Consider the following 10,412-nt stretch of genomic DNA (forward strand, 5'->3'; position numbering starts at 1 on the left):
CAATTGTCCCTATCTTCCTTCAGTTCTTTGATTTCTTTGTGTGTTCTTTAAATTCAGTGAATTCTTTTATCATATTCATCATTGTTCTTTTGAGTTCCATGTCCTGCATTGTCTCTAGGGGATTCTCATTGTGCTCCTCTAGAGGACTATTCGTATTTGGTGGGGATATGTTATTTTGCTTTTCAAGTTGTTATTGTTTTCTCTCTGATTTTGACATTTGAATTTCTTTTGTAGTTTCTGACTCTTGTGTGAGACTCAAGCCTTCAAGTTTAGGTCTGCTTCTTTCCGTAAACTTTATGTGTCTTTGTGGTTTACTTTTTGAGCATGAAAAGCTGGTTTGTCTAAGCTTCTGGTACTCTCTTTTGTTTTTATATTGGAGTGGCCAGATTGCTTTTGTCTTCAGGATTTCCCACAGAGGCCCAGTCAGATGAGGATCAGATGCTCTCAGCCTTTCTCCTAAGGTCTGGATCCCTCCAGGAAAGATTTTGGCCTCGGGAGTTTGGGGGTTGGACTGGCCTGAGAGCAGGGCCCAGGAAAGATGCTGTTCTAGGGCAGCTGGTGGCTGTGCCACCCAGAGATGCAAAGGGAGATGGGGGCAGGAAGAGGCTCCAAGGGCTCCTGGGGACCCTGACCAACTGGGTTGGTCTAGATGCAAAGGATCAGGAAGAGGAAAGGTTGGCCCTAGCATCCAGGAATGAGGCTGGTGGGTTATGTAGGCCAGGAAGTAGAGAGAGGCGGTGGGGGACAGGCCCAGAGGGCTCCTGGGGACCTGAGAAGGAACTGGTTTCATCTGGATGCAAAGGATCAGGAAGCAGTGGTGGTTCCCCATGGTGTCTGGGGTGCCAAGGTAAGGAATGGGACAGGTCCCAGGTCAGGAGGAGAGATCGTTGGGAGAGATGAGAGAGTGAATGAAGCTGGGGGAGTCAAGTAACAGAGGGCATGATTGACTTAGCCCAGAGAGAGAGGCCTGTGGGAGAGGCCTGTGGGTAGTGCAGGCCCAGGGAAGCAGAGGGAGGTGAGGGCAGGGCCAGGCCCAGAGGGCTCCTGGGGACCTGAGAAGGAACTGGGTTGGTCTGGATGCAAAGGATCAGGAAGCAGTGGTGGTTCTCTGGGTGTCTGGGTTGCCAAGACAAGGAATGGGACAGGACCTAGGCTAGGAGGAGACACCCGCAGGGGAGATGGGAGGGTGAATGAGGCCCAAGATACATGAAATCTTTAATGAAGAGTCCCTCTTACCTAAAATATTAAAAAGGTAAATATGTAGAATGGAGATTTTTTTTAATTCACTAAAATTGTTTTACATCCTGAATGTAGAAATCAACTTACACATCTTAACAAATGGTATTAATAAGATGGGGTTGTTAAATCCTTAATATCTTGGCTACAACATGTGTGACTTTTTGTTCTTGGTTTTTGAATAAGGATGGAAGAAAACTTCCATCTTTCACCAGTCTCCAAAGCCTGCCAAATTGATGCTAGTATTACATAATAAATTTATGTGAGAGTCCCATTTTGAATAGAAATTTTTCATACTGTGGATTAAAAGATGAGACAATTTAGCTTTTACATAATTATTTTCTCCATAGGCTGGTGTTGCCTCTTGATATTGTAGAAACTATTAGTAATACTGAAAATGATTATTCTGTCAACAAACCACATAGACATTAATAAAAGGACACAAAGGTCAAAAGGAGGGAAGAAGGGAGTGTTGTATCTGTGAATGATGCAGTGTACATTGAACTGATGTTCCTGCTGGAATCTCATCCAAATATACATCTAGACAACTCTATGGGAAAGGGAAGTACCATGTGTGTTTGTCAATAATGTACAAGATCGTGAAATTTCAAAATAGTGAAACCATTACTTCTATGATTCAACTACTTGTTAAATGAGCTTGGAAAAACTAGGATTTGACCAGAGCATGCAATCTAAATATTTTTGTGCATGATTATAATTGACAGAAATATTTTTTGTAAGAAATCTTCAAATGGAGGATATATGATTAGATTAATAACACCAGATTTAACAAAAAGATGAAAAATATTCAAATTCATGTACAAATACTATTCAGATAGACTTGAATATACAATGTCTACAAAATTGTCCCAAAAGCCATATCTTTGTTTTAGGCATATGTAAAATACATCCTGATTTAGAATATGAATTATGTTAAACAAGTTAAGACATTGTGCTATATTGGGCGGGCAAATTGTGCTTGGATTTTATTTAATATTTAGCTTCGAAGATGATAATATAAAATTATTAATATGTCATCACACAAAAAAACACATTGACTTGAAAACAGAAATCATACTTCGTTTGTAGTTTTTGATGATATCCAAATAGCAATGTAAGTTACTACAAACTGTTCCAATTTCCTGATGCTGGCCAATATATTGATGAACATGAGTGGAATTATCTATGGATAAAAAATCTTTTTTCACCAAAAAGCATCTGAAAATGACATATTTGGAGAATATTTATTAGATAAGAAATGTGTTTTCCCAAAGATAAGCATGGATAGAAGAAGGTAAGACAGAAAATGAATTTTAAAGTATTGCTAAAGTGTGTGGTGATTTATTTTGTGATGGTAACATTTTATACAAAAACTAAGAAAAGTTTTCCAGGTGCTGGAAACATGGCTCAGCAGTTAAGAGCACTTGCTGTTCTTGAAGACGATCCAGGTTTAGTTTTCAGCACCCACATGACATTTAAGAACCAACCATAACTCCAGTTCCAGGGGATCTTTTGAAATATTTGGAATATGCTGAAAACACACAGCAACCCGTTCTGTGTTGGCCTTTGTAAACAAGCAGTTTTGCAACAATTAGAGTGGAATGAATGGGTTTAAAACTACTCAGGAAAACCAATATCCTTTGAATTGACAAGACTAAAAAATCTGAAAGAAATAGAAATAGAAGGAACATACCTCAATATAAAAAGTAAAGGCTATCTATCAGAAACCTAGAACAGCAAGTATACTAAGTGGAGAAGAGTTCACATTTCCATTAAAGTCAGGAAGGAGACAATGATCTAGTTTTCCATTCTAATTCTATATTGCCCTTGAAGTCTTAATAACACAATAAGTCACGATAAAGAAAGAAATGGGATACAAATAAGCAAGGAAGAATTCAAATTATCCATATTTGCAGATGGTATGATCTTTTCTATAAGAGACTAAATATTCCACAAGAAAACTCAGAATTACTAAACATTGTTCGGAAAAGCAGCAGGATATAAAATCAACACACAAAAATCAGCAGCTTTTATATATACCCAAATTGAACATACTGAGAAAGAAAAATCACGAAAAAATATCCTATTCCCAGTAACTCAAAAACATTTAAGTAATTAGGCATGAACCTAACCAAGGAAGTACACAACCTGCAGAAGGACAGCACCCGCCAATATGCCAAAGTGGATAGCGGAAGTTTTACAAGGTCCCACATCTAGATGTGGGCTACAGGCAGTCAATGGCTATGAGAGAGAATCACTTTTCTCCTGGAAAGAGCCTCCAAACAGGTTATCCTACCCTACATTGTCAGTGCTGAACACATGTACATATGAGCAACACTAAATGGACTGAGTGTTTTCTATATAGAAAAAGAGGTCATGAGTTCTGAAGGGGGTGACAGGGCACATGGGAGAAACTGTAGGGGAGAGAGGAAATGATGTAAACACAGAACTCATGCAAGGAATTCTCAGAAAAACATAAATTAAAAAAAGAAAAATATTCAAATGTTGAAGAAATTAAGGAATACATAGTCAGATGGAAAGATTGCCCATGTGCTAGGCTAAATTAATGTTGTGAAAATTGCTGTATTTCTTAAAGATATTTTCAGAATTGACATTAAGGTGATCAAAATTACATTGATATTCTTCACAGAAAAGGAAAAAAAGTCTTAAAATCCATCTGGAAGCACAGAAGATCCTAGATAGTCATAGAAACCCAGAGGGAATGCTCAGGGTATTATAGTAACAGATTTCAAGTTATACTGCAGAACCATAGTCTCAAAACAGTATAATACTGGGACAAAAATGAACATGTATATCAGTTGAGCAAGCTGAGGACTCATAATTAAGTCCATAAAACTACAATCACTTGATTTTTACATGTCAAAAACACATATTGGAGAAACGATATCCACTTCAACTAATGCTGGAGAAATTGGATATCCACATGTAGACGAATGAAATTAGATTACTCTACCACTATACAAAAATCAATTCAAAATGCATCAAAGGCCTTCCCATAGATCCTGACATCTGAAACTGCTGAAAGAATGCATAGGGAAAAAATTCCTTTCATGTCTCTCAAAAAGAAGAAAAAGATCTAGGTAACTCAATACTTGATCTCCAGAACTACCATGTACATTTTCACAAGGCTAAAATGCCTGTCTACAGAGTGAGATTAAGGAAGTAGCTGCTTCTGCTTTCAATAATACCTGTGAATCCAGGCTATTAGTGTTTGTTATAAAAAAGGGAACAGAACAAAATGATAGTATTGTCTCTATATTATTTTCTTTCATTTTGTGTTTTTCTGAGACAGTGTTGCTATGTTTCCCAGGCTAGAATAGTATTCACTAGGTTACTGAGAATGGAATTGAGTTCCTAATTCAACCCACCCAGTGCTTAGAGTATAGGAATATGCCATTGTGCATGGAAAGTGTTCATATTTTTTAAACTACATATAGATGTAAATGCATAAAAATAACTAGAAACATAAATGAAAAAACTAATAGTTATTATTTTGAAAGAGACATTCATTATATGGATGAAAGGATACAAATGAAAATTATGGGCTGGGCATAATGGTGCATGCCTTTAATCCCAGCACTTGGGAGGCAGAGACAGGTAGCTCTCTGTGAGTTCAAGGCCAGCTGGGGTTACAGAGAGATCCTGTCTCAAAAAGACCAAAATAAACAAACAAACAAAAACAAACAAAAAAACTAGCCTACTAGCCATTAGGAAAATGAAAATAGAGTCACAGCAAGAAACTACTCCATACCAATTAGGTAGCTTATTATTATTATTATTATTATTATTAAATTGGTCTTTTTGAAATACGGTTCCCTGTAACCCCAGCTGACCTGGAACTCATTATGGAGAGAGACCGGGGTAGCCTCAGTCTTACAGAGATCCACCTGCCTCTACTTCCCAAATGCTAGAATTAAAGATGTGTGCCACCATATCCAGCATGGTAGCTTATTTTAAGATAGAAATCCAAGTATATCATCTTATGACTAGGATACAGTGAAACATTTATCAACTTGTTGGTTGCAAAATAGTCTAGCCAACTTTTCAAATCAACAATCTTTCATAAAATGGAGCCTAGTGACAAACTCTCCTTATTGGTTCCATGAGCACTAGGACGGAAAACTTTTATTTACCTTTCATTAACATATTTCCTAAAGTTTTTTGTTATATTTATACAAGGGCCATATAATTAGAAAAATGAATTCAGAACTGGAGAAATGACTTAGCAGGTAAGAGCACAGACTGCTTTGGCAGAGGGCCTGGGTTCGATTCCCAGCACTCACATGACAGTTAACAACCATGTGGAACTCCAGTGCCAGGGGATCTGATGCCCGCTCTGATGTCCATGGAGAGACACTGGTACACTCACACACATGCAGGCAATACACTCATATACATTAAATAAAATAATAAAAATATAAAAGAATAATGAACTCAAGAACAGAAAGTAATACTGTGAATGGAATTCATTAAAAGAGTAAAATCATCCATCTTATTGAAAACACAATGAGCAAAACTTAAGATACAATGATAGTGAAATTGAAAAATTACAGCATGCATATTTGCATAAGATCTAAATTGATAATAAGCAGAAGGGTCAAAAGGAAAACATACCCAATGAAGTCAGCACCTTGTAAGAATGCAGCCCCAACCATAGAAAGCTGCACTCCTGACAAGTGAGGGAAACAGCATTACAATCAGCACCCAACATATCTCCTTCCTAACTTAATTGACATTTTCTCAAATTGAAACCTGTAACTTACAGCTATTTCTAGCAATAGACTAAACAGACTCAAACCTTGAACATTTGTGGAAGGATGTAAGCCAAAGTGCGCATAGCACTTGTGTATCTAAGTGTAGTGACTGGACCCAGTGCAAAGTTGATTTTGGTCTTATGGGCCAGTTGTGGATTTGTTGAAAATGCTCCAAAAGCTGAAAGGAAATGAAAGCAAAGATTTACTCCCCTGGGGCTCTGTCCTGCTTCAGATTTCCTGTGTCATTTGCTGAGTTCATAATTAAGATTCTACGTCTGTTCTTTGTCTGACATTTCAGATTGGTCTCTGAGGATTTACCCTGCAATTTACTAAGGCGTTTACTACTTACCTAGTCATTCGTTACTTCCATTCACGTCATCTCTCATTGTGAGCGAGATACTCCACGATTTTTAGTGTTTTGTTTCTATAGAAAAATAATACTGAAATATAAAACATTTTCTCTGCTCACTACTAATTTTACACTTCTGGAATTCTACGTTCTAGGAATATTCTTTTTTGTGCTGTTCCACCTGGTGGTATTTGATTTTTCTTTTGTAATTGTGAATAAATTTTGCGTGTATTGAAGACTTACATAGATTCTTCTCACATTTGACTCCTGCTCTGAGCAGTTAAGTAGGTTATCTTCCACACAACCCACGCTATTTAAGGTGCACCTCGATTCTTGTTTTGCTCTGTTTTGAGACAGGGTCTCTCTGTAACCACAGCTAGCCTGGAACTCACTAGATAGACCAGGCTGGCCTCTATTTCACAGTGATCCTCCTGCTTCTGCCTCCAGAGTGCTGGTATTAAAGGCCTGTGGTGCCATTCCTGGCTAATATGTTTTGTCCATAAAATGTTCTCCAAAGGAAGCTGGGTATGGAAGAGCACGCCTTTAATCCCAACATTTGAGAGGCAGAGGCAGGTAGATCTCTGTGAGTTCAAGGCCAGCCTGATCTACATAGTGAGTTCTAAGCCAGCTGGTGCTATAGGGAAACTCTGTCTCAAAAAGACCAAAAAAAGAGTTTTCCAAAGGTTGGAGTATTTCCTTCTGTGCTATATAACTTTTATGGCTTCCTTTTGGCCTCTTGAATCCCTTTCATAACATGTGTGAACACATAAATTTATAAAATCGTATTTTATGACTGCTGATATTGATAATATGATCAACAGTTTTTATGAGGAATTCATTATTTTTGTGGCTTCCTAAAATGTCATGATTTCAGGAATTTGCTCTGAAAAGGCCAGCAAGTTGGTAGACATGAAGCTCTTTGCCCCTTTTTCTTGTCTACATATCTGACAGGTGAATCTGAAATCAACACATTCTATTTTTGCTGTAGCTTTCCGTTTAGTGTGATTCCTAACCTTACAGTACACAGTGCAATGCTTGAAAATAGTTTTGCTTGCAAGACTTGAAAGTGGAGGATGTGTTACTGGCAAAAAGAATATCACTAAGCATTCATTAACGCAAATATCAAACAAATGAATGTACAAATTAACTTTAAATGTTTTCTTAAGTAGACTGAAGGATTGGAGGGGTCTATTCTTTCTTGTACTTTCACTATGGAAATTACCATGCTCCATATTAGCTGAAACAATAACAGGTAAAGCTTTTTTAAAGCTCCACTGGTCCAGCAAAATTCACCTGCTCAAAGATTCTAAATTGAAAGACTTTTTCAGGGGCTGGAGAGATGACACAACAGTTAAGAGCTCTAGCTGCTTTTGCAGAGAACCTAGCACTACATGGAGGCTAACAATCATCTCTAACTCCAGTTCCAGGGAATCACACAGCCACTTCTGACCTCCACGGGCATTGTATGACATGGATACACTTACATGCATGCAGACAATACGCTCATACACATAAAATAAAACAATAAAACATTTTATAAAAAAACTTACAAAATGGGCCCCACATTTTTTCCATTAGTTAAGCAGTATAAGGACATGAAAACAAATAGTCCGATCTTCGTCTTCAAAGTCCAGTTGCAGAGAATTCCAAGTGCTTCTAACACACAACACTTTGTTTAAATATCTGGTTTGAAATGATGATATCAATAAATGATGTTTAAGAAGAAAATTATAAAGGCTAGTGTTTCCACTTGCTGTTGTTTTAAATAAGATTACCCAGGCACAGTTGTGCACAACTGTAATACCATCATCCAGTAAGCTAAGTCATTAGAAATGTGGATTTGTGTCCAGCCTGGTACATAATGAGATCCTCTGTGAAAAAACAATAATGACAACCACAACAAAATTCTCAGTCTATTATAAAAATAAAGCAAATGTTATCACACATTTTAAGTGTTTTAGAAATTTGAATTGTCTGAATATTTCTAAATACATTAATATGTATGATTTCTAAAATGAAATTATTTTTAAAAGAAGTTGTTCATGTTTAAAAAAATATATAATATGATCAAATTTAATTTAGAGCATACCCTTAATTGTGCCCTGTGAATGGCCCGTGTAGTAGATTTGCTTTTGTCCCGCGTTCTTCAGAATGAAATCTATGGTAGCTGGGAGATCATATTGTATCATTTCATCATAACTGTATGGAAAAAAAAAACAGCCAAAACAGAAGAGGGTGTTGGATTATTTTGAAGCTGGAGTTATGGAGGGTTGTTAGCTGCCATGGGGGGCTGGGAATCAAACCCAGGTATCTGCAAGAGCAGCCAATGCTCTTAACCACTGAGCCTTCTCTCCAACCCAAAGATTATTTTTTAAACTGACAGGAATAAATTTAACTAAATTTCTGTTGATTTCCGGCATGAATTAACCATCTACATTTTTGCTTTTATCTTCTTTCTCTTTTGCCTTAAAAATAGAAGGATCATTACTAGAAGTTAAAATCATGAATGATGGGGTAAGAAGTGTAGACTCAAGAAACTGTACATATTAAATATGTGCTGTTCTTAATAAAGTTTTTTAAATGCAATGAGTAAATTGGTAAAGTGATAGATATTTGGGTGGTACAGAGATAACTAGGATTACATATTTTACATTTATTTTCATCTTAATTCCTAATTGACATTAACTAAAATATAAGCCCTTAGCAAGTTTTCTCTATATTTACAAAATAATTTATTCAGTAGTTACACATTTTAGTAAAATGCTCATTCTAGTTCATTAAATTTATATTGACATTAAAATTTTTAACACACTTGCCTGGGGAGATGCTCGGTCAGCAAAGGGCTTGCCACAAAAGCATAGTGCCTGCATTTAATACCCAAGAACCCATGATACCAGGACCCAGTTTAATAAGAAACTGGGTGAGGTGGTGGTGTATGAAATAAGGAGGTGGAGAAAGGAATATCTGGGTATTTACTAGCCAGACAGGTTAGCCAAATCAATCAACTCCAGGTTCAGTGTGAGACCCTGTCTCAAAACCACAATGTGGAGAAATTGAGAAACACTTGTTGACCTTGGCGTCTATGCATTCACACACACGTGAATACATATATGTAGACATAAATCTAAAAAAAAATTGTTTAAAATGGTTTTAAGGGAAAATTTACTCCACAGATTCTTTTTCTACCTAAAAGCCAAGAATTCTTTAGACTCTTTGTCTAAGTACAAGTTTTTCTGGCCCAGACATTTCCTCTGCTTTTCCCCATCCACACATCACAACCAGCATCTGCCAGAAGGAAGCCCAGGCTATTGGGAGCGTTGGCAATCCAGATACCAGCAGTCAATGTCCATCTATGTCGTAAATATAGTACTGGCTTTAGGGCTGTAATGAAAGAATGAGAAATGTTATTATCATTTAATATATGGAATAATGGGCCCATTATAAATTTGCATATTTGTAAATCATTTTCATTTGCTTATATGAGCAATATTGTATTTAATATTTCATCCATACTATTGTCTTTCTGTTGCACTTACTCTCCTGGAAGCTTATTTTATAGCATAATTTAAAGTTATCATTGTATAGATGAAACAAACTGATTTGTAACCAAAAGAAATGTGTTAAGATTTCATTATATCAGACAGCCTGAGAGGGTGGGTTTCAACCTCCACTGGTGTAGTGGCTTAGATCTCAGCAGACTGCCAGAGAGTGCTGAGTTCTGGCCTCTCTCTGGCATAGGGGCCGAGAACACAGGACTGCCTGAGAGCCCCTGGAGATTCTGCCTCCACTTAGTGAAGGAAGCCTGAGTGTACCTGACTGGAACCTGAATTGGGCCTCTGTGGGACTCCTGAATATCTGATCTGATGCCATCAGTTCCCTCCATGTTAAACGAGAGAACCTGAACCCTGTACCAACCAGCTTTACATAACCAATAAAGAAAGGATCTAGGTGCACCGATAATAAAAACAGAAGCATACTTCAACTTAATTCTCATATCAGAATCATAAACAACAAAAGAAATTCACATGCCAAAAACACAGCTAAAGAATAAT

At 37.1% G+C, this 10,412-nt stretch overlaps 1 protein-coding gene across 1 annotated transcript in view; it reads right to left on the bottom strand.

The window, feature by feature from the left end:
* Window positions 1-10,412, bottom strand: part of LOC103738055 (tear acid lipase-like protein) — a 25,369-nt gene that overhangs the window by 8,531 nt on the left and 6,426 nt on the right. Inside the window, 4 exon segments of the mRNA XM_017799301.1 lie at window positions 6,056-6,189; window positions 8,450-8,559; window positions 9,547-9,589; window positions 9,592-9,741. Of these exon segments, the coding sequence (XP_017654790.1) occupies window positions 6,056-6,189; window positions 8,450-8,559; window positions 9,547-9,589; window positions 9,592-9,741 (437 nt within the window).

This window comes from Nannospalax galili, unplaced genomic scaffold (assembly GCF_000622305.1).
Source record: "Nannospalax galili isolate Female #2095 unplaced genomic scaffold, S.galili_v1.0 scaffold498, whole genome shotgun sequence".
Lineage (NCBI taxonomy): Eukaryota > Metazoa > Chordata > Mammalia > Rodentia > Spalacidae > Nannospalax > Nannospalax galili.